The following is a 24,938-nucleotide window of genomic DNA, read 5'->3' on the forward strand; positions in this document are numbered from 1 at the left end:
GCTGATGACACAAAGGTTGGGGGTGTTGTGGAGGGCTGTCAGAGGTTACAGTGGGAGATTGACAGGATGCAAAACTGCGCTGAGAAGTGGCAGATGGGGTTCAACCCAGATAAGTGTGAGGTGGTTCATTTTGATCGGTGAAATATTATGGTAGAATATAGTATTAATGGTAAATCTCTTGGGAGTGTGGAGAATCAGAGGTATCTTGGGGTCCGAGTCCATAGGACATTCAAAGCTGCTGTGTAGGTTGACTGTGTTGTTAAGAAAGCATACGGTGCATTGGCCTTCATCAACCGTGGGATTGAGTTGAAGAGCCGAGAGGTAATGGTACAGCTATATAGGACCCTGGTCAGAGCCCACTTGGAGACTGTGCTCATTCCTGGTCACCTCACTACGGGAAGGATGGGTGCAGTGGAGATTTACAAGGATGTTGCCTGGATTGGGGAGCATGCTTTATGAGAATAGGTTTACTGAACTCGGCCTTTTCTCCTTGGAGCGACAGAGGATGAGAGGTGACCTGACAGAGGTGTATAAGATAATGAGAGGCATTGATTGTGTGGATAGTCCGAGGCTTTTTCCCAGGGCTGAAATGGCTAACATGAGAGGACACAGTTTTAATGTGCTTGGAAGTAGGTACAGAGGAGATGTCAGGGGTAAGTTTTTTGCACAGAAAGTGGTGAGTGCGTGGAATGGGCTGCCGGCGACAGTGGTGGAGGTGGATACGATGGGGTCTTTTAAAAGACTGCTGGCCAGATACTTGGAGCTTAGAAAATAGAGGCCTATGGGTAACCCTAGGTAATTTCTAAAATAAGTATGTGTTTGGCACAGCATTGTGGGCCAAAGGGCTTATGTATCAAATTCATGAGAAAACATGATGGAAAAGTAACACCGAAGTTCGAGAGTTTACAAAAGTAGTTCATGAAAGAATCCTAAAGTAGAAAGATGCAATGTTGGGATGTAACAAAATGGGAAAAAATGCAGCATTAAAGAGCTAAAAGCCTGATCTGTCTTGAAAATCTCTTGAAACTCAAAAGATCAGTGAAATTCTGTCTACTTTCATAGTAACTTTGGATGGATATCTGCAATGTCATAAACATTGAGAGGTAACAACAAAATTTCACCCTTGGCATACCAAGAATATCTGAGTGTGCTTCAGAACAGTTAGCAAGCAAAATCATTTGTGTTTGGTCAAATAAGTGTTGAAAAGTATGGTTGAAAAGGTCTGATTCATAAAACAATTTAAATAAGGGAAGGATGACAGAGAGGTTTCGTGGCAGGAGTCATTCAAGAGTAAGATATAAGTAAGATAACTGACTTCTAACAAGTATTTTACTCATTATTTCACACCACTGTCTTGTCTGAATAATTAAAATTACCTGCATTGAGGATCCTCAGTTTACTTTTAATATCCATGAATTTATTTCTCTGACCTCTTTCAAACATTCAGTCATCAAAACATATTCTCAATAGGGATTCCTTAATTCTACCTCATCTCTCTTTTATCCTGCCCTTTCTTTCCTGTATATTGTGCCACCATGAATGTTCCGCATCTAAAGCGTGGCAGTGTTAATGAATTACATGAAACCCTAGATGGCAATTTATTTCTGCCACCATTTTCCATATTTTTGCCTAGCTTGTCTCCAGATTTTCCACCTGACCTGATTTCTTTCTTGTTTCAGCCCCTGACCTCACAGCATTTGAGGATTCTGTCTGTTATTATCCCAGAAATGACTCCACTGTCATTATTTTCTCAGTCCAGAGACTGAGTCGCAGTTCATCACTGCTGAACTATGAATTGAATGGAGAAGGGACAATACGCATCTTGACTGTTTTTCTGCAGCAACCTTTTATTAAGAGCTAGAAGTCACATTGCGACACTTATGGCATCCCCTTGTAGTGGACAGTGATCCTATTGTGAACTGCTGATGATTTGTGTTATAATATGAAATACATTCTCCTTTGAAGGAAAATGGGTCGTGACAACCACTGTGTTTTATTATTGCTCTATTCTCTATTCTCTTTAGACATTGATAAGAATGCAGACCAGGACGTAGATATTGACATGTTGGGGGGGTCAAAACACCGACAAGCAAAGGTGATTACTGGATTACAACATGCAGAAAGACTGCAGAATATAATTAACAAAACAGATAATGCAAAGGCCAAAATTGAACAGAGGAAAAAAGAATGGACAGAGCTGTGAGTTATACTTTTGCTTAACCCTTTGTATGATGATTTCCAGTGAGGAAAGTAATCAAATGGAAGTAAGCAAGAAAGCAATCACAATAAAAACATCCAAGACAATCACTTGCTCTGCACACCATCCAGTGGTGCATAATAAGTCCAGAGAAGAACATGACAATGGTACGCAAATAAGACCAGCTCCATCACTATTGAGCAATTTGCTGATGGGCTGGTTATGCAGTACTTAACGTTCTTTCTATCCAGCAGTGACTTGCGATCATAAAAAGGATTTACAAGGTGGACAAATACACCTTTGATTGGACCCGGAGTGGTCACTGTGCCCAAGAGCATTGATATCTTAATTGGAATGTGAGGAGAAAAGATTGGATTAGTGTAAAATGGGTGGTTGATGGTAGTGCATAGGACCTGTTACCATATTATATCTCTCTGATCCTGAGTGAAACATTACCTGGTTTTCTGATGCCATATTAGATGTAGGCTTAGACATTTCAAGTCTTTTGACAGTTCCAACATTTAGTAAGCTTGGGGACATGCTTAACTGAAATAAAAGCAAAAAATGCTGTAACCATTTAGTGGGTCAGGTCACACCTATGGGAAGAGAAATGGGCTTAATGTTTCAGATCATAGCTTAACTGGCTAGTTAGAAGTTAGCTTGGGGGAACAGGTTGTACTACAAATACTCTGGAGAGGGAAATGAAAGGAAAAGATATAGATAAAGAGGAGGCACAAAGTACTGCAGATACTGGAATCTGGAGCATCATTTAAAGTGGTGCAAGAGCTCAGTGGGTGAAGCTGGAAGGAAAGGAACAGTTCACAATCTCCTCTAGTACTTTGTATGTTGCTGTATATAGATTAAAAACTTAAATTTGCAAGTGCATCCAAACAAAGATCTGGCTGAGAACAGCTGGTAGAGTGAACATTTTTGAAAACCACGTTCAAATGCAATTGTTTTCACTGTTTACAGGGAGCATCCCAGGCAGTATTGATGTGGGAAGATTCAACCTATCATGTTTGCATAAACCTACTGACTGTTGAGCATAATAAATACAGAAACATTCAACATATCAGGCAGTATCTGTGGAAGGAATCAATTATGTTGATGGAAATTAATTCATAATTTGAGAACAGCTTTTGTTGGAAGTGTATTATTTTCTTTTAGATACCACTGAATAAGACAGAGTTCTTAGTACTATAATTGTTATTAAATAAACTGCGCATCCTAACTAATCCAGTATTGTTCTGTATATGAAGAAAGGTAGTTCAGAATTATTATTATAAATATATTAATATAGACATTACAAGTTACTTCACAAACTGAGAATGAGTTTTGCAGATGTTATTGTGGCTTTTATTGTGGATGGAACCCGTGAGCCTTCCACAATCTAGCTGCTCTGTTCCTTTAGTTATTTTATTCATTGTGGTGATTTTGATAGTTGCTTTTGCTATGTAAGAATGTTAAGGGTTGTAGAATGATTGAATGAAATTGAAGTTCAGGTGAAGTTATGATATTGTTAAGTATTGGAACAGGTTGTGGGGGCTGGGTGGTCTACTCTTGTTCTCTTGGTCCTTTGGATTTGAGGTCAAAACGTCCTGATATCATAGATTTCTTTACATTTTGTCTTTTCTAGTTACTTGAGTCAACCTGATGATAACTATGAAGATCCAAATGATGTTGCAGCAATCAAAGATGCTCAAGAGCACATGGGAGATTTCAAGTTAAAAACAGCTTCCGACTACACTGTACCAGAGCATCTGCGTATTAATGCAGAGAAAAAAAGGAACCAACTTATTCACCTGGAGGAACTGGTATGTAACAGAACAGAATTTGATGCATATTCTGTACACTTGCCTCTTCTGCATTGTTGGAATCCTACTTCTGTGACTCAAGTTTCTTTTAAGATGCATGTGATTAGTCTATTATCCCACATGTGCTTCTAGGTTTGACCCCCATGCACTTGAAAGCAATCTGAGCATCCTATTTAATGAACGTACTCACAGCACTGTGGAAATTTCAGGCAGCAGAACAAACTTCACCTAAATTCAAATCTTTGCAGAGCCATGCATAGATGATGGCAGTGATATACAGGCCTCCAAACAGTAACTATGATGTGAACTATAGATTACAATGGGAAATAGAAAAGGCATGTCAAAAGGGCAATGTTATGATAGTCATAGGAGTTTTTAATGTGCAGGTAGATTGGGAAAATCAGGTTGGTAATGGAACTCAAGAGAATGAATGTGTTGAATGCCTACGAGATGGCTTTTTTAGAGCATTTTTTCATTGAGCCTACCAGGCAATCAGCTGTACTGGATTGGGTGTTATTTAATGAACCAGAGGTGATTAAGGAGCTTAAGGTAAAAGAACCCTTAGGAGTCAGTGATCACAATATAATTGAGTTCAACTTGAAATTTGATAGGGAGAAAGTAATGTCTAATGTAGCAGTGTTTCAATGGAATAAAGTAAGTTACAGTGGTGTGAGAAAGGAGTTGACCAAAGAAAATTGGAAGAAGATGCTGGCAGGGATGACAGCAGAGCAGCAATGGCTTAAGTTTCTGGGAAAAATGAGGAAGGTGCAGGATAGATGTATTCCAAAAACAAAGAAATACTCAAATGGCAAAACAGTACATCCATGGCTGAAAATCAAAGCCAATGTAAAAACAAAAGAGAAGGCATACAACAAAGCAAAATTAACGGGAAGATAGAGGATTGGGAAGCTTTTAAAAACCTACAGAAAGCAACTAGAAGAATCATTGAGGGAAAAACTAAAATATGAAAGTATGAAAGCAAGCTAGCAAACAATATCCAAGTGAGGTGAGAGTGGATATAGGGCTGCTATAAAATGAGACTGGAGAAATAATAGCAGGGGACAAGGAGATGGCAGATGAACTAAATTAGTATTTTGCATCAGTCTTCACTGTGGAAGACACTAGCAGTGTGCCAGATGTTGAAGGTTGCGAGGGGAGAGAAGTGAGTGCAGTTACTATTACAAGGGAGAAGGTGCTCAAAAATCTGAAAGGCCTAAAGGTGCATAAGTCACCTGGACCAGATGAACTTCACCCGAGGGTTCTGAAAGATGCAGCAGTAGAGATTGTGGAGACACAGTAACCAGCGGTGTTCCGCAGAGGTTAGTGTTAGGACTGCTTCTTTTCATGTCATATATCAATGATTTAGATGGAATAGATGGCTTTGCTGCCAGGTTTACAGATGATATGAAGATTGGTGGAGAGGCAGATAGTGTTGAGGAAACAGGTAGGCTGCAGAAGGACGTAGACAGATTAGGAGAATGGGCATGAAAGTGGTAAATGAAATACAATGTTGGAAAATGCATGGTCATGCACTTTGGTAGAAGAAATAAATTTGCAGACTATTTTGTAAACTAGGAGAAAATCCAAAAATCTGAGATGCAAAGGGACATGGGAGTCCATGTGCAGAACTCCCTAAAGGTTAACTTGCAGGTTGAGTCAGTGGTGAGGAAGGCAAATGCAATTTTAGTATTCATTTCAAGAGTCTAGAATATAAAAGCAGAGATGTGATGCTGAGGTTTTGTAAGATACTGGTGAGGCCTCACCTTGAGTACTGTGAACAGTTTTGGGCTCCTTATCTAAGAAAAGATGTGCTGGGATTGGAGAGGATTCAGAGGAGGTTCAGAAAGATGATTCCGGGAATGAAAGGGTTATCATATGAGGAGAGTTTTATAGCTCTGTGTCTGTACTCGATGGGATTTAGAAGGTTATGGGGGGTGGGGGGGGAAGGGACCTCATTGAAACCTTTCGCATGTTGTAAGGACTAGTCAGAGTAAATGTGGAAAGGATGTTTCCCATGATGGGTCAAGAAGGCACAGCCTCAGGATAGAGGACTGATAGGTTCTTGATTAGCCATGGCATCAAAGGTTATGGGAAGAAGGCTGAGGAGTGGCGCTGAGGAGGGGAAGAAGAATCAGACATGATTGAATGGTGGAGCAGACTTGATGGGCCATATGGCTTAAGTCTGCTCCTATGTCTTATGGTTTTGTGGTTTAAATGTTATATTTATGTAACCCAAATTTTTTATTGTCTTGTAAAGATCCATGAACTCAAAAGTGAAATGAGCATGAAGGTAGTCGATCTTCGTAACACAAAGCTTAATATTATTAAACAAATCACTGATCTATGTAAGGAGTTGGCATTAATACAGACCAAGCTTGATCCTTTGCAACGCCTTCCTATTCCTGTGGTTCCAAGCATGTATCCTGATGAAATGCCTGAGAAGAAGTTCCAGTATGACCACGAAAAGCTTTTAGAATTCAGGGATGAGAAGCTTCAAGGTGAAAAAAGCAAGAATCAATCCAACCAGGTCAATGAGTTTGAAAAAATATCTGGAACTGCTAATACAACACCAGATAGCTCGATTCATCAACTAGAAGGATATGCTGTGAAACCCCAGTTGTCGGAAATGGTACTACTGTCAAAACTGGAGAAAGAAATCAAAATGATTGAAGAGAAAAAAAAATTATACATGCAAACAGAGATATTAAGGAAGGTATGGAGACAGTGATGATATTAATAACACAGAAGTGTATTAGCTTGTGTAAAAATGTTTTACTGATTTTAGTCAGTATGTCGAAACTTGTCTAATTGATAAACTCTTGGCAATATGGAAAATCGTATTCAGAAACTATTCTTACCAGGTTTCTATCACAGTACACAGTTCCTGACAGATCTCATAACACAGTTGATCCTGCATTCATTGCTACTGGTTTCTGTGTCCTGAAGTAGATTTTGTGCAAGGTTTCATTTAAGCTGTGTGCACTTCCTGCTGTAACTCGCGTCCCATAGCACAATCCTTGCTTGGTCTCACTATCAGCCAGACAGGTCTTATTGCCCCACAGCAGAGTTCCTGCTAGTTTTCACTGTCCTACTGGACCTCATTCTCATTGATATCATTTCTTACTGGGTCTCACGGTGCTGGAGATCATTCTATACTACTAGGTCTCAAGGTCCAAGAGCACTGTAGTGTTCTCGCTCAGGTGTAAGAGAACGCTGAACTAAACACCGAGGTAAACCGTAGTCAATGAAGACAGGATCGCAGTAAGATTAACTGTTTACTGTTCACTCTTCCACATTAACGTATGGTGAAAACTGTTGATAAAACAATACAAAATTTGTACAGTATTTGTTTCCTTCTTGATATCACATTTACATCGTAAGTACTTGCAAAAGTAAACTACAACAACTACATTACATTAAAATGCAGCATACAGTCAGAATCTACCTACGCCATTGACTGCTTTAAATACACTTCAACACAAACTATCCGCAACTCTTTAACTAACGAAAACATAAACCTTATCAACCGTCATTACTTTTAACGGAATCAGCGTTAACATTTTAAATTCAACACATCGATTATCTCATGAACTTACGGCGTTGCTTCACTGATGTTTCTAGTGCGTAGAAAGAAACTTTTCTTGTGCTGATCCTGCACATGTGAGCCCCCTCCTTCCCGTTTCTCCAAACCGGTATTTTCCCACAAGACGCGGCGAAACCGGATGTGACGTCATCACATGCCGCGATATATCACAGACAACGAATTTACTTTAAACAATCCTAACTTTAACTAGAAAATGCTAACAAACGAATTACTAAAGCGAAAATATTATAAACTAAACAAATGCCATAAAGGCAACACAAGCACCGTTCCTGCTATTCACTGACCTACTGCACTATTCTTCCAGAATATCACAGCCCAACAATTGGAGATAACGATGAATGATTTTAGAATCAATGAGTCATAGATCCTCACAGAAAGCAGAAAGTGGGGGGGGGGGGTGGAGAGGGAACTCCCTATGCTACTGCCTTGTCCGTTTGTCCCTCCCCACTGACCCCCTCCTAGCACTTATCCTTATAAGTAGAACAAGTGTTACACTTGTCCCTATACCTCCTCCCTAACTGCCATTCAGGGCCCTAAAACAGTCCTTCCAGGTGAGGTGAAACTTCATCTGCGAGTCTGTTGTGGTCATCTACTGTATCTGGTGCTCCTGGTGTGGCCTCTTGTATACCGGTGAGACCTGATGTAGTTTGTGCTTCACCAAACACTTACGCTCCATCTGCCAGAAAAAGTGGGATCTCCTAGCGGCTATCCATTTTAATTCCACTTCCTATTCCCATTCCAACGTATTAGTCCATGGCCTCATCTACTGTCGCAATGAGGCCACATTCAGGTTGGAGGAGCAACATCTTATATTCCATCTGGATAGCCTCCAATCTGATGGCATGAACATCAATTTCTCAAACTTCCAGTAAATCCCCCCCTTCATTAGTCCTCATTCCCATTTCTCTCCTTCACCTTATCTTTTTGCCTGCCCATCGCCTCCCTCTGATGCTCCTCCATCTTTTCTTTCTTCCTTCCATGGCCTTCTGTCCACTCCTGTCAGATTCTCCAGCCCAGTATCTCTTTCATCATTCAACTTCCCAGCTCTTTACTTCACACTCCTCCCCCTCCCGGTTTCACATCACCTTGTGTTTCTCCTTCCCTCTCCCACCTTCTAACTCTGACTCCTCATCTTTTTTTTTCTAGTCCTGATGAAGGGTTTCAGCCCGAATCATCCCAAATCAGCCCGAATCATCTTTTCCATAGATGGTGCCTGGCCTGCTGAGTTTCTGTAGCATTTTGTGTGCATTGCTTGGGTTTCCAGCACTTACAGATTTTCTTTTGCAAGCCATTACTAGACTTGGTATTTTGCAGAATATAAGGTTATGTAGTGACTTTACATTGAAGGACACCTATATACAGTCTGAGAGAGATGAGAATAGGTCAAAGGCAATAATTTGAAAATTAAACACTAACAATTATGAGGACGTGAGAGCAGAAGTAGGTAAAGGATAGAATCCATTAAAATGGCATTCTAAGTTGAGTACCCAAAGTTGAGTTTATTGTCATATGCACAAGTACATGTATGAGCATGTGTAATGAAAAATTTACTTGCAGCTGCATCACAGACCCATTGCATCATATAGAACCATAGAGCACTAAGCACAGAAAACAGGCCATTCAGCCCTTCTGGTCTGTGCCGAAATTTTATTCTTCTAGTCCCATTGCCCTGCATCCAGTCCATAACCCTCTCCCATCCATGTACCTATCCAATTTATTCTTAAAATTTAAGAGTGAGCCTGCATTTACCATGTCAGATGGCAGCCCATTCCACACTCCCACCACTCCGAGTGAAGAAGTTCCCCCTAATGTTCCCCTTTCATCCTAAAGCCATGTCCTCTTGTATTTATCTTTCCTAATCTAAGTGGAAAGAGCCTATTCACATTTACTCTGTCTATACCCCTCATAATTTTGTAAACCTCTATCAAATCTCCCCTCATTCTTCTATGCTCCAAGGAATAAAGTGCTAATGTGTTCAATCTTACCCTGTAACTCAACTCCTGAAGACCTGGCAACATCCTAGTAAATCTTCTCTGCACTCTTTCAATCTTACTAGAACTGTACACAATACTCCAAATTTGGCCTCACCAATGTCACCAACCTCACCATAAAATCCCAACTCCTATACTCAATACTTAGATTTATGAATGCCAGGATGCCAAAAGCCTTCTTTACAACCCTGTCTACCTGTGATGCCACTTTCAGGGAATTATGTATCTGAACTCCCAGATCCCTTTGTTCCTCCGCACTCCTCTCCTTCCAAAATGCAACACCTCACACTTGTCTGCATTAAATTCCATCTGCTATTTTCTGGCCCATTTTTCCGGCCCATTTTTCCAGTTGGTCCAGATCCCTCTGCAAGCTTTGAAAGCCTTCCCTGCTGTCCACAATGCCTCCAATCTTAGTATCATCAGCAAACTTGCTGATCCAATTTACCACATTATCATCTAGATCATTGATATAGAAAACAAACAACAATGGTCCCAGCACAGATCCCTGAGGCACACCACATCAGGCCTCCAGTCTGGGAAGCAATCATCCACTACCACTCTCTGTCTTCTCCCACACAGCCAGTTTTGAATCCAGTTTACAACCTCTCCATGGATACCTAGTGTCTGAACCTTCTGAACTAACCCCCCAGGTGGGACCTTGTCAAAGGCCTTACTAAAGTCCATGTAGACAACATCCACAGCCTTTCCTTCATCTACTTTCTTGGTAACCTCCTTGAAAAACTCCACAAGATTCGTTAAACACGATCTACCACGCACAAAGCCATGCTGACTATCCTTAATCAGCCCTTGACTGTCCAAATACTTGTATACCCGATCTCTCAGAACATCTTCCAATAATTTACCTACTACTGATGTCAGGCTCACCAGTCTGTAATTACCTGGTTTACTTTTGGAGCCTTTTTTAAACAATGGAACAACATCAGCTACCCTCCAATCCTCCAGCACTGCACCCATGGCTTCTTCTTTCTTATTATTTCTACCAGGGCCCCGGGGCCAAGGTAGAAGCATTCATGTCACGGCCCTGTTTTAACCAATTCTACCACCACCATGCGCAGCAAGTAGTATTCAACATCTTTGTACCATTGATTTGATCATGCCTGAAGACAGAGGTTGTCGATGTCAGAAATACGGGTCTTTTTCAAGACCGGCATTGACTGTTTTATCTGCTAACATTGAAGGATTCTCTGCAGCTAAACAAAACATCCTCGCTACATTATGCAATGGGTTGCAGTGTGATGCCTCTGCCTGCAGGAGACACACACAGGAAGCAAAAACAACCACCCAAAAAATGTTCCTGGTTATGGAAAGACCTCATCGACATTATGGCAGTGCTGTATTTGTTAGAGCTGGTTCAGTCGTAAAAGCCACTTCTAAAACAGAGGAGGACAACATTGAAATTCTAACTGTAGAGCTGAGCAAAGTAGTAGAGACCTCAGTGTACAAGCCACCGGGCTCAGTTTTCAGCTTTTCAAACCTGTATCCAACCTGCACAGTAAACCACAGATCATCATTGGAGACTTTAATAGCCGCAGTACCCAATGGGGGTACAAGGAGTCTAACAATGATGGAGAAGCAGTCGAAGAATGTATGGATGCTTACCAGCTTAGTCTCATCCATGATCCTAAATTGCCAGCCTCCTTCCACAGTGCCCACTGGAAGTGCAGTTATAACCCAGATCTTGCCATTGTCAGCAACGACATCACTGGCCTCTGCAAGAAGCTTGTCACAGACCCAATACCACAGACACAGTACCGTCCTATTGTTATTCAGATAAATGCAACTGTCGTACCATTCAAAAGGCGCTTCAACTACAAGAACGGGTTCACAAGACCCTCCTGACGAAGGGTCTCGATCTGAAACGTTGACTGGTCCTTTCAACGGATGCTGCCCGACCTGCTGAGTTCATCCAGCTTTTTGTATGTCTTTTTAAAAAAATATATTTTTTATTAAATTTTTAAGAGAGTTACATGGAATGAATAGAATAATAGAGTAATGAAAAATAATATCAGCCCTTCCCCTCCCCTTAACCCCCCCTTAACATCCCTATCTTAAAAAAAAGAAAAAAAGAAAAAAAGAGAAAGAAAGAAAGAAGAAAGAAAGATTGCCTGGATATCGGAAGATCCCCATATGCTCCATGGAGTTCAAAATAGCTTTAGTATATACCTTTATTTTTTCCACCCCAAATAGCTAATAATTTTATCTTCGAACGACCTATATATTTAATCCTATCTTTTGTAAACAAGGGTGCCAAATTTTCAAGTATATATCATATTCATTTCTTAAATTATAAGTAATTTTTTCAAGTGGATGCAGCTAAATATTTCATTATTCCAACAGTCCATAGTTAAGTATGAATCTGATTTCCAAGTAACTGCAATAGCTTTTTTGGCTACTGCCAATGCAATTTTTATAAATTTTTTCTGATATTTATTCAATTTAGGTTTCGGTATTATCCCTTCAATATCGCCTAATAAAAATAATATTGGGGTATGTGGAAGTTGTATTCCAATAATTTGTTCCAGTAAAAGTCTTAAATTTATCCAAAAAGGTTGAATTTTAAAACAAGACCAAGTAGAGTGTAAAAAAGTACCAATTTCTTGATTACATCGAAAACACTGGTTAGATAAATTTGGGTTTAATCTGTTTATTTTTTGTGGTGTAATATATAATTGATGTAAAAAATTGTATTGTACTAATCTAAGTTGGACATTTATTGTATTTGTCATACTGTCAACTCCCAAATTTTAAGAATTATTATAAAGCAGATCAACTTAGATTTATTGCATCTTTTTTTGATGAAGATAAACCGGCATGGATTAGAATAGAGTTAGATAAGATAGGAGAAAATATCCCAGAAGATTTTATATATAAATGGGAATCCAAATGGATATGGGAAAAGAAAGAATCTCTTATATTAAAACATTTGATTGATTTATGGAATAAGATAAATGTTGATGATGAGATAAAGAAATCTTTATTAGCAAAGAGAACCCTAATTCAAAATAGACTCATTCCTTTTACAATGGATAACCAACTTTTATATAACTGGTTTCAAAAAGGGATTATTTTAATATATAGGGGACTGTTTTGAAGAGGGTAAATTGATGTCATTTGATCAACTAAAGAATAAATATAAAATATCAAACAACACTCTTTTCTGTTATTTTCAATTAAGGGCTTATTTAAGAGATAAACTGGGTCAAACAATGTTAATGCCGAAGCCTAATGAAATAGAAATTTTAATTCAAAAAGGAAAAATTAAAAAAATTACTTCTTGTATGTATAATTTGATTCAAAAACAGACAATAAACAAGGAATTCATAAGTCAAGACAAAAATGGGAAACTGATTTGAATATTAAAATTGATGAAACAAGTTGGTCAAGACTATGCCTTGACAGTATGACAAATACAATAAATGTCCTTTTTTGTATGTCTTGATTTGACCACAGCATCTGCAATGTACTTTGTGTTTACTACATCTTTGGTCTCACCAAAGAAAATGCTGAACTCTACAGGGTAAATGTCTGAATGTTTGAATCTGACTCCTTCTCAGAGGAAACACTAACTGCCGGTGAGAGGGTGATGTTAAGTATCTCTCAAGAGTGTCAAAACACCTGGAACACCTTGATAGAGACAACAGATCTTACAAAAAAACAGCAAGAAGGCATGGTCTCTCATATGCAAACTTGGAGGCGATCCCAAGAAAGCTGCCCAACATCCCAATGTGTCTGCTAACCAAGTTGCACACCAGTTGCTCCTAAATGGAATAACCAACAAGAAACAACCAAGAGCACAACTAGATGGGAAGAAGTACAGTGATTACCCTGGCTTCATTGGACTATTCATCATAGAAGAGCTGGAAATTGGTATATCTAGTCTAAAACATGGGAAAGCAATTGGTCTTGACAACATAGCATCAGAGCAGATAAAGCATTTTGGACAGCAAACAAAAATATGGCTTCTATAATTGTTCAACCACTGTCTGGAAACACACAAGCTACCTAATATTTGGCAGAAGTCACTATTAAAGGCCAGAAAAGATCCCTCAGATCCAAAGAGTTTTCAGCCAATCTCACTGCTTTGCCACATCAATAAGCTGTTTGAACGCCTGATACTTAATAGCATTGTGTGGCACATGGCCAAGTGGTTAAGGCGTCGGTCTAATGATCTGAAGGTCGCTAGTTCGAGCCTTAGCTGAGGCAGTGTGTTGTGCCCTTGAGCAAGGCAGTTAACCACACATTGTTCTGCGATGACACAGATGCCAAGCTGTATGGGCCCTTCCCTTGGACAACATCGGTGGCGTGGAGAGGGGAAACTTGCAGCATGGGCAACTGCAGGTCTTCCATACAACCTTGCCCAGGCCTCAGTCATCATCAAAAATTGATGGACAGCCGAAGAGAGACTCAATAGGATAGCACCAACTGTAGATGAGAAGATCATTCCAGAGCAAGCAAGATCACATTTCCTATGAGGATGTCATTGACAAATTTGGTAAAGGCAAAAAGAACACCAATGGTGACCTTATGCTAAACTTTTGTGCCTGAGAAGAAATACTTCACCTGGTTGCACCCAAGGTCAAAGCATCTCCATTTGCTTGACCACGTTGTGACTCGCAGAGCAGATATGCCGGAGGTTCTATCAACAAAAGCAATGCGTGGAGCAGAGTGCTCATCTGATCATTACATGGTACAATCACAACTTAGACTTAAACTGCTGCTGCCAAGGCAAAAAACGCCCAGTGAAGCACCCAAGAAATTGGATGCTTCAACAAGTTGGCCAGTGAGGAACATCAGAGGAGACTTGTCACAGCATTAGCATTATCTCTCCAAGAAGACAAAGACCTTCTCAATGACCCAACCAATATTGAAGAATGCTGGAAGCAGCTCAAGAAAACCATCCATTCAACTGCAAGTGTGGTGCTTGGCCACCCTAAGAGAAAAACTCCTGACTGGTTTCAAGAACAAAATGATTCAATTCAAGAACTGTTGGAGTTGAAACAAAGGCTTTATATGTGTCACTTGAAAGAGAACTCTGAAAGAAGTAAAGCAGTATTTAAGGCCATGAAAGCCATAATTCAAAGGGAGATCAGGGCTATGAAGAACAACTGGTGGAATAAGAAAGCGGAAGAACTGCAAGCAATGTCAGACAGGAATGACTACCATGGGCTCTTCTCAGGACTGAAAGCTATCTATGGTCCAAGAAGCAATACAGTGGCTCCAGTAAAAACTGCAGAAGGGAGCAAGCCATGCACTGACAGGAAAGACATCATTGAGCGATGGAGGGAACACTTCTGTAACCTTCTAAACCAACAAGGTGTGGCTGACCGCAATGCATGTGAAGGGCTCACAACTAGACTGGTAAGAGAAGAGCTATGTGGACTCATCACTATGACAGAACTTAATAAGGCTTTAAAAGATACCTGAAGTGGTAAAGCATTCGGGCAAGGTGGCATTTCATCAGATGTACTGACGCACGGTGGTCTTGCTCTGAAGATGTAACTGTTGAACTTATATAATGCTTGTTGGCAGAATCAATGGCTCTCTCAGGATTTCAAAGATGTGCTGATAGTCATCATCTACAAGAAGAAAGGCGACCGTTGTGTTTGTGGAAACCACCAAGGAATCTCCCTTTCTGTCCACAGCTGGCAAGATTATGGTGAAGATACTGCTCAACCAAGATCATCTCAGAAGATGTGCTTCCTGAAAGCCAATGTGGCTTTAGGACTGGCAGAGCAACCACTGACATGATTTTTACTTTGAGGCAACTCCAGGAGAAGGCGGTAGAACAGCAGCAACCATTGTACATCGTCTTTGTTGATTTCTCACAAGCATTTGACACGGTGGACAGAGAAACACTCTGGGAAGTGCTCAAAACTTATGGCTGTCCAGATAGGCTGGTTACGATGATCAAGTTGTTTCATGAGAACATGTCTGGCAAAGTATCTATTGGAGAAGATGTCAGCGAAGCCTTCACCATCAACCACGGGGTAAAACAGGGATGCGTTCTTGCTCCAACTTTGTTCACACTATATCTTGCTGCAGTTTTGGAAACAATCATCCATAATTTGGACAAAGGTGTGTACATCAGGACTCACTCAGATGGAAAATTGTTCAACCTGTCAAGACTCAAAGCCTCAACCAAATCAAGAGAGATATGTGTCAGAGAGCTTCTGTATGCAGATGACTCAGCCCTGGTTGCTACTGATGTTAACGTGATTCAAGAAATTGTAGACTGCTTCTTGTTTGCTGCCACTCTTTTTGGCCTAAGAATCAATGTCTCCAAAACCGAACTTCTGTACCAGCCTCCTCCTCTGTGTAGTCCCAGTGAGACCCAACCACCAGTCATATCTGTCAATGGGGTAGCGCTGAAATGTTCTGACTCTTTCACATACTTAGGAAGCGCTGTGACCAACACCAACTCATCAGATCTGGAAGCTGAGAGGAGAATTCAATCAGCAACAAAAGTCTTCGGTGCTTTGCAGAAGCGACTTTGGTTTTGCCACGACATTAAAATGGGAACCAAGGTCAAAGTGTATAACACAGCTGTTTTAACATCTATGCTTTATTCAGCTGAGACAATGACATTGTATCAAAGCACATCAAGAAATTGACCAAGACACAACTCAGGCATTTACGCCAAATATTACACGTCAAGTGGCAAGAGAGGGTACCAGATGTGGAGGTGCTCAAACGTGCTGGGACAGTCAGCGCAGAATCGTTCATCACAGCTTCTCAGCTGTGTTGGACTGGTCAGGTCACAGGAATGACGGATGATCGTTTACCCAAAGCTGTTTTCTATGGTGAGCTATATGAAGGAAACAGGAAATATGGTGGTCAGAAGCTGCGCTACAAAGATGTGCTCAAGCTCCATATGAAGAACACTGACATGAATGTCAACACCTGGGAGAAAGATGCTTTGGACAGAAGAAGTTGGCGCTGCATTGTCAAGAAGTCAATCCCAGCTATTGAGGAGAAAAGGCAGAAGAAATATGAAGCAGGTCATGAGCGCAAACGTTCGGTGCTAGACCAGTCAAATCACAAATGCAGCTGATGTGGGAGACAGCGCTGATCCAATGATGCTGGTCTTGTGGCCCATAAACGTGCCTGCAGAGACTAAACTCTCAGCACAGTCAACACCAAAATCGATGGACAGCCGAAGAAGAAGAAGAAGATATATGCTATGCTAGTTTCCTGAGTAAATACTGATGAAAAAAAGTTGTTTACCATCTCCCCCATCTCGTGAGGCTCCACACATAGACGAACACTCTGACCTTCTAGGGGACCAATTTTGCCCCTTACTATCCTTTTCCTCTTTTACTTGAGGAAACCCTTTGGGTTTACCTTCACATTATCTGCCAAAGCAACCTCACGTCTCCTTTTTGCCTTCCTGATTTCCTTCTTTAGTATTATCTTACATTTTCTATACTCTTCAAGTAACCTCATTTGTTCCTAGTTGCCTATACCTGCTATACACCTCTCTCTTTTTCTTAACCAGATCGCTAATATCCCTTGAAAACCAAGATTCCCTATGCCTGTTAACTTTGCCTTTAATCCTGGCAGTAACATGTACATTCTGTACTCTCAAAATTTTGCCTTTGAAGGCCTTCCACTTACTGAACACATCCTTGCCAGAAAACAATTTATCCCAATCCACTCTTCCTAGATCCTTTCTCATTTCCACAAAATTGGCCCTTCTCCAATTTAGAACCTCAACTCGAGGACCAGACCTATCCTTATCCATAATTAACTTGAAACTAATGACATTATGGTCACTGGACCCAAAATGTTCACCTACACATACTTCTCTCACCTGACCTCTCTAGTTCCCTAATAGGAGATCAAATATTGCATCCTCTCTCATTTGTACCTCTATATATTGATTTAGAAAACTTTTCCTGAACACATTGGACAAACTCCAAGACATCCAGCCCTTTCACAGTGTGGGAGTCCCAGTCAATATGTGGAAAGTTAAAATCCCCTACTATTACAACTTTATGTTTCTTACATCTGTCTGCTATCTCTCTACAGATTTGCTCCTTCAATTCTCTCTGACTATTGGGAAGTCTATAATACAACCCTATTAGTGTGGTCACACCTTTCCCGTTCCTCAGCTCCACCCATATGGCCTCTGTAGATGAGCCCTCCGGGCTGACCTGTCTACACACAGCTGTGATATTTTCCCTGACTAGTAATACCACTCCTTCCCCTTTCATCCTTCCCCCTATATCACGTCTGAAACAATGGAACCCCGGAACATTAAGCTGCCAGTCCTGCCCTTCCTGCAACCAAGTCTCGCTAATAGCAGTAATGTTTTAATCCCACGTGCCAATCCATGCCCTAAGCTCATCTGTCTTACCTACAATACTCCTTGCATTGAAATAGATGCACCTGAGAACATTTCTATCACGTACAAATCTTTGATTTCTGTCTATACATGCAGTCCTCACATGACCTTTATCCTCCTCCACCTCACTATCTGCTCTAACACTCTGGTTCCCCTCCTCCTGCAAATCTAATTTAAACCCCCTGGAGCAGCAGTAGCTAACCTACCCGCACAGATGTTAGTCCCTCTCCAATTCAGGTGCAAACCGTCTCATCGGAACAGGTCCCACCTTCCCTGGAACAAAGCCTGATTGTCCAGAAACGTGGAGCCCTCCCTCCTGCACTATCTCCTTAGCCACGTATTTAGCTGCATTATCTTCTTATTTCTAGCCTTACTAGCACGTGGCGCAGGTAGCAATCCTCAGATTGCAACCCTGGAGGTCCTGTCCTTCAACTTTGCACCTAACTCTCTAAACTCTCTATGCAGGACCTCCTCCTCTTTCCAATCCATGTCATTGGTCCTTACATGGACCACGACATCTGTCTGCTTCCCCTCCTTCCTTTCTAAGCAGCATTTACAAGAGAAAAATAAACTAAACATAAATTATATAATCTTCTTGCAAGAAAAAAAACACATGGAATAAAAAAATCTAAGTCCATTGTAATGCAAAGTGATGAGAGTGATCATAGTGTTGCTGAATTGTAGTGATGATTAATGTTTTGCCAGTTGATTCAAGAATTGAATAGTTGAAGGGAAGTAGCTGTTCTTGAACCTGATGGTGTGGGCTTCTGTGCCTCCTGCTTGATGACAGTTGCAAAAAGATGGATTGCCCAGATGATAGGGATCTTTGAGTATGGATATTGTCTTCTTAAGCTTTCCTGTAGATATTACAAAAAGTTAAAGATAGTATTAATCAATGAAAAGTAATTATTGTGCAAAGGCAATAAACAGAATACAAAACAAATGATCAAGTAATTAATAAAGAAGGAAACATGGAATGCTAGAAAAGTCTAGTTCAAAATGTAGAAACAGGTAGTAAAGAACTAATAAAATTACTGTTGAATACTCAGAAGTAAATTTGGTGTATTAATAATGGTAAAGAGGTGAATGAGATATTTTGCACCACTCTTCACTATAGAGGGTATAAGTAACATCCTAGAAATAGCTATAAGTCAGGAATAGGAAAAGATGAACTCAGGGAAATTGCAGTTATTAGGGAAGTGGTAGTGAGAAAATTGTTGGCTCTGGGGAAACAAGTCCCTAAATCCTCTTTAACTTCATCCTTGAGTCATAAAAGAAGTGACTGGTGAGATAGTTGATGCCTTGATTTCAATTTTCCAGCTTTTCCCAAGATTCCATAGGATGAGAACTTTGATGGAGTTAACTTTATTCAAAATGGAGAGGGACAGAAAGTAGGAAAGTACAGGTCAGATATCATAACCTCAGTCACGAGGAAAATATTAAGAAGTTTTTTCTAAGATATAATTGGGCACTTTGAAAAAGTCTGGAAAAGTCAGACAAAGTCAATATGGTTTTGTGAAGGATAATTCTGTTTATTCAATATATTGAAGTTTTCAGAGGAAAAAAAGTGCACTAGATATGTGCCATGGAGGAGAACATTGGTGCACTACATCTGGAGTTTCAGAAAGCATCTGTTGAAGTGTCCTAACAAAAATATTGTAGAATATGTGTGTAGGAGGTAGTATCTTTGTGTGGATAAAATATTGTGGAAATGGAGAGCAAGTATAAATGGGTCTTTTACTGGTTGATAAGATGTAATAAATGTACCACAGGCATTGGTGCTGGTGTTTGACTTTTTTCTGTTTTTTATAAATACTAACGAAAGGACTGAATATATGGTTGCTAAATTTGCTGATGATGCAAGGAGAGGTAGTAAAGCAAGTTGTGAAGGGACATAAGGAAACTATAAATGAATATAGGTAGATTAAAGATCTGGCAAGAGGAGTTCAGATTGGAAAATTGTTTATTTCGGTAGGAAAAGTAAAAGGACATTATCTAAATGGTGAGAGATCGAAGAGTTGTGAATATAGAAGGACTTGGTGTCTTTACATATTGATGCATATAATATTAGCATGCAGTGACAGCAGTTGGTTGGGAAAGCTAACAGAATGTTATCACTTATTGTTAGGGGAATTATATACCAAAGTAGTAAAGTTAACTTTAGTTATGTAGGATACTGGTGAGACTGCATCTGGAGTAATGTGCATATTTACCTCATTATTCAAGAAAGCATGTGAATATATTGGAGGTTTATAGACTAATACCTCGAACGGGCAGGCAGATTGTTTAATAAGGAAAGGTTGGACAGACTAGCTCGTATCCACTGAATTTAGAGGAGTGAGAAGAGGCTTGATTGGAACATAAAGACCATGAAAGATCTTGACAGGTTGATGTGTAGAGGATGCTTTCTCTTCAAAGGTTCAAAGGTCAAATTTAATGTCAGAGAAATGTATACAGTATACATCCTGAGCATACCTAGCTCCCCCCACACGTAAGCGGCAGTGAGCAACGATCCCCCCTCCCCCCACCAGCAAAAAAAAGTGTGTATCGGTACCGTCACCGAGCCCATGTGTGTGCTCAGCAATAGCAAAGACCCAGACCAAAGTTACCCCAAACGCTTCGTATTTGGTGCGCCATTTGACAACCCACAGGTTCTCTCTCTCCATGGCAAGGGAGAGGGAGGTGTCCTCCATTTTCACAGCAAGCGAGAGACATAACAACAACCCGTTGGTTAACGATGTTAAAAGTCCGTTTCGTCACTTTTTTCGAGCTCTGTGTCTAAAGAACACAAAGATTTCAGGTCTTCGGGCCCACAGTGAAAGATTTTCTGGCCTCCTGACGACGCACAAGTTTCCTGCCGTGACATCGACCCTCGATCCACTCACCTCCAGAGCCCTGAGATCTTAGGCTTCTGAACACGATTGAGATTCTCAGGCCAAACCCTTGGCACATTAAATAATGGCCAGTCGTGGAACCCCGAGAATGGGTCCCATTCCCGCAAAAAGCACGCAAAGCCTGTGTGTAACTCCAGGTCGAGATTTTCAAAAGAACCCTGAAAGGGAAAAATAAAGATATTAAAGGTGGAAACAAAGCTGTTTCCATAGATGCAAGCAAAGGAGATGCCGTTAGGTGCCATTATCCTTCTTGTTGGAGAATCTAGAAGAAGTGTTGTTTTATTAAAGATATGAAGCAAAAGGTTTGTGTCCGAGGATTGTTACTCTTTGTATAGTGTAAGAAGAGGCTTTGTGTGCTTTTAAAGTAGAGGCAGATAGATTCTTGCTGAGGAAGAGTATGAAAGATTATGTTGATGTTATAGCTGGCTCATCCATGAACTTATTAAGTGATGGCTTAGGCTTGAGAGGTACAGTACTGTGCAAAAGTCTTAGGCATACATATACATTTAGGGTGCCTAAGACTTTTGCACAGTACTGTTAACCTGGAGCAGACAGCAAGTTTATAAATCTGGCGGGAGCAAAGGATGTTGAGAAAAGCGAGGGTGGAGGGGTGTGGAACAAGTGGCAGAGAAGGAGTGCCAAGGGCAGAGGTGGTGTGGGTGCAGACACATCTATCACTGAGACACCAGACAAGGACTTTTGATTCCAAACAATTGGTTTACTGATCATTACAGAATGTCTCTCTGGTGTTTCACGCTCCCTCCCCTCTCCCTTCCTTCCTTTTTCCCAGTCATGATTCCCCTTTCCCATTCTTAATCCACAATAGAGACCTATATCTGAATCAGGTTACCACCACTCACATATGTTGTGAGTTTTTTGTGGCAGCTGTACATATATATGTGCCTAAAACTTTTGCACAATGCTATATATTGCTTGATTAGTATGTTCAGATGTTTCCTGTCCTCCGGTTCCAGATGGGTCTGACTGACACATAGCACATTTCTTGCCAGACCTTCTTTGGCTTGCTGCAATCATCTCTAGACTGATTTTATCATGTTTACCAGTCCATGCTTCAATCTTCTGACCGTGCACCCCCTACTTGACATTTGGAAGGTAAATAGATCCACATTTCTTTTATCTACTTCTGTTTCTTTCTCCCTCTGTGTTCTCTAACAAACAGTTCAGTGTTCTTTTTTCAGTCATCATGGTGGTGACCATTCTTTCTGCATTTTCCCTTTACTTTTTCCTGTTACTTTCAAAAAAAATCTCCCCAGGTCTCCTCCTATTTTAGCCCTCAATCATTTGTCTCTGGTTTGTCCCTAACTCCTCCAAACATCGTTATCTGATCACTTAAAAATTGTTATTGTTGGGACTAATCTCTGATCCCTCTCACTAAATTACTGCTCATTTATTTCCTTCACCCATCCATGCAATGCCAATTTTCCCCTCATTTCAGACACTGCTGCCCTGTTCCTTTTTAAATCTTGATTAACATAATGTTGATAGAAACAGGCCCTTTGATCCACCGTGTTCGTGCCAACCAGCAAGTACTGATATAAACATTATCAGCAGTTAGTCGATAGCCTTCAGTGTTTGACAATTGAAATGCTCATCTGAAATAAATGTTTCAAAGGTAATAGCCTTTACTATCTCCTCAGGCCGTGTGTTCCACATTCCAATTAGCATTTGTGTGAAAAAATTAATCCTTGGAATCCCTCTAAGCCTACAACCCTTACTCTTAACCAGTCCTCCAGTTTGAGACATTTTATCTTCAAAAATTCCATCATTCACTTTCCTGATTAATAATTGCCCTATTCCTTTCTCTCCTAATTTTTTGAATGTGTTGTTTCTCAAATCTGTGCCTATCTCTCCTATAGTTCCTGCCTTTGAAATCATCTGAATCAAAATCACTGATGATATTATCTAAGATCATGATCATTACTGTGGCCTTTCACTGATCCCTGGCCAAAACTAGTTTCTAGCCTGGAGCAATGTAAACAATTTCACTAAGGGGTCCTGCTGAAGGGTCTCGGCCCGAAACGTCGACGGTACTCTTTTCCATAGATGGTGCCTGGCCTGCTGAGTTCCTCCAGCATTTTGTGTGTGTTGCTTGGGTTTCCAGCATCTGCAGATTTTCTCTTGTTTGTGATTGGAATTTCGCTAAATACGCTAAATATTATTGTCTTTAGTTAGCAGCTCAGAGAATAAGTTAATCTCTCTATAGGTATCCTAAATTTGCGGGCTCTCAGAGTCACTACCTATTTTTATTTAATTTGCTTTATTTCATTTATTCCCCAAATGGAATGTAGATGTAATTGACCAGATTAATAAGTAAAAGGTGTTCGAAAATACAGGCAGATATCTACATTTGTAGGTCAAATAGACTAAGTGGAGACAAAACATAATTTGAATTTCAAGTAATCAGAAACTAGCTGATTGATTATTTATTATTGTCATGTACCAACATACAGTAAAAAAAAGCTGTTTTGCATGGCATTCACACAGATCATTTAAAAGCATAAATACATCAGGGTAGTTCAAAGGGAAAAGCAATAACAGAATTCAGAATATATTGTTACATTTATAGTTAGATGGATCGTGCGGTGCTAGTAAGCTATAAGGTGCAATGGCCATGGTGAGGAAGATTGAGATTCATCTTTATCATACAAGAGGTCCCTTCTAGAATCTTACAACAGTGGGATGGAAACTGTTCTTGAATATGATGAGCATGTTTTCAAACTTTTGTTATGTGTGCTGAACAAACCAGATGAAAATGGGGTCCAGGGCTGACCCCCCCCCCCCCCACCGGGAACTATGCTGCTAATGAGAGAGAGAGAGAGATGAAGAACAGAGGTAGAGGCATCTGCTACAGATAAGAGAGAGAGAGACAAAAGATTTATGTATTATGGCTTCTTCAATGATTATTTACCTTTTGCTACAAGGACACCTTTGCTCGTTAACATTCCTGAGGAGACAGCAGGGTGTGGCCTAGTTTGATGGACATGGATATGTTGAGTTGATGGATGGCTGATACCCCATCAGTGGGGATAAAAGACGGGTCTGGGGAGATACCCTCAGACACACCAGTGGACACTGAAAGAGTGTTGTGCACCCACAGGAAGGTGGGGGCCTGGAGGATCGGTTCAGGAGAATCGGTCCGGAGTATGGTGGATGAAGGCAGACCGGTGGGGACTTGTGTGTGTGTCTGCCCTTGCCTGGGTGACGAGTCCATCACTGAAGAATGGTCTAGCCTGGAACAGAAGGGTCATAATCGGTGACCCCAACGGTACAACGGAACAAGAAGATGATGGAAGGTTTGCCTGCTGCAGCTGCTCATCTCTTGCTCGCTCGCTCTCTCCAACATTGCAACACAGCAACAACTACCTCAGCACGAACTGAACTGAACTCTGTATTTTCTTATGACAATTCATTTACCCCTAGACTTTGATAGAGCTTGTTTTTTTACTGTTGATTCTTATTCCTACACTTCTGTATTTATTATTGCTAACCTGTTTTATATGTATATTGGCATTTTTGATACTGTATTGTTTATTTTACTAATAAACACCTTTAGTTACAGTACCACCGGACTCCAATGTATCATTCCATTTCTGCTGGTCCGTTAACCCAGTTACAGGGTACGTAACACTTCTGTATCTTCTACTTGCTGGAAGGTTGGAGAAGAAAAAAATATCCAGATTGGGAGGGGGTCTTTCTCTTGAGCATTGACCTAAAAAGTTAATTATTTCCCTCCCCAGCATGCTGCCTTATCTTTTTTAATTATCCATGGAACATGTGTGGTGTTGGCATATGTATTGTTCATCCCTAAGTAGAAGCATTGTGAATCATCTTGTGTTGGCGATTTTCCACATTTTTGTTGGATGAAGAATCTCATGAAGGATGGTGAAAGATGATTTGCATTGTATTTTTTGATTCATAGTGGTTTGTGGCTTAAAGGGAAACTTTCAGATGGAGTTCTCATGTGCATGCTGACCTTGACCCTCAGTGCAGTTACACTTGGAAGATGCTGTTACTGAAATCTTAGCAAATTGCTGTAATCCATCATGTGGATG

General features: G+C 40.5%; 1 protein-coding gene across 2 annotated transcripts in view; it reads left to right on the forward strand.

Moving 5' to 3' along the window:
* Positions 1–24,938, forward strand: part of LOC140727991 (cilia- and flagella-associated protein 44) — a 207,614-nt gene that overhangs the window by 119,139 nt on the left and 63,537 nt on the right. Inside the window, exons 23-25 of one of the 2 annotated variants that reach the window (XM_073046057.1) lie at positions 2,025–2,199; positions 3,834–4,011; positions 6,269–6,724. In XM_073046057.1, coding sequence (XP_072902158.1) covers positions 2,025–2,199; positions 3,834–4,011; positions 6,269–6,724 — 809 coding nt within the window. The remainder of the gene's footprint in view (positions 1–2,024; positions 2,200–3,833; positions 4,012–6,268; positions 6,725–24,938) is intronic. The other variant, XM_073046058.1, reaches the window with a different exon arrangement.

The sequence above is a fragment of the Hemitrygon akajei genome, chromosome 5, assembly GCF_048418815.1.
Source record: "Hemitrygon akajei chromosome 5, sHemAka1.3, whole genome shotgun sequence".
NCBI classification, from domain to species: domain Eukaryota; kingdom Metazoa; phylum Chordata; class Chondrichthyes; order Myliobatiformes; family Dasyatidae; genus Hemitrygon; species Hemitrygon akajei.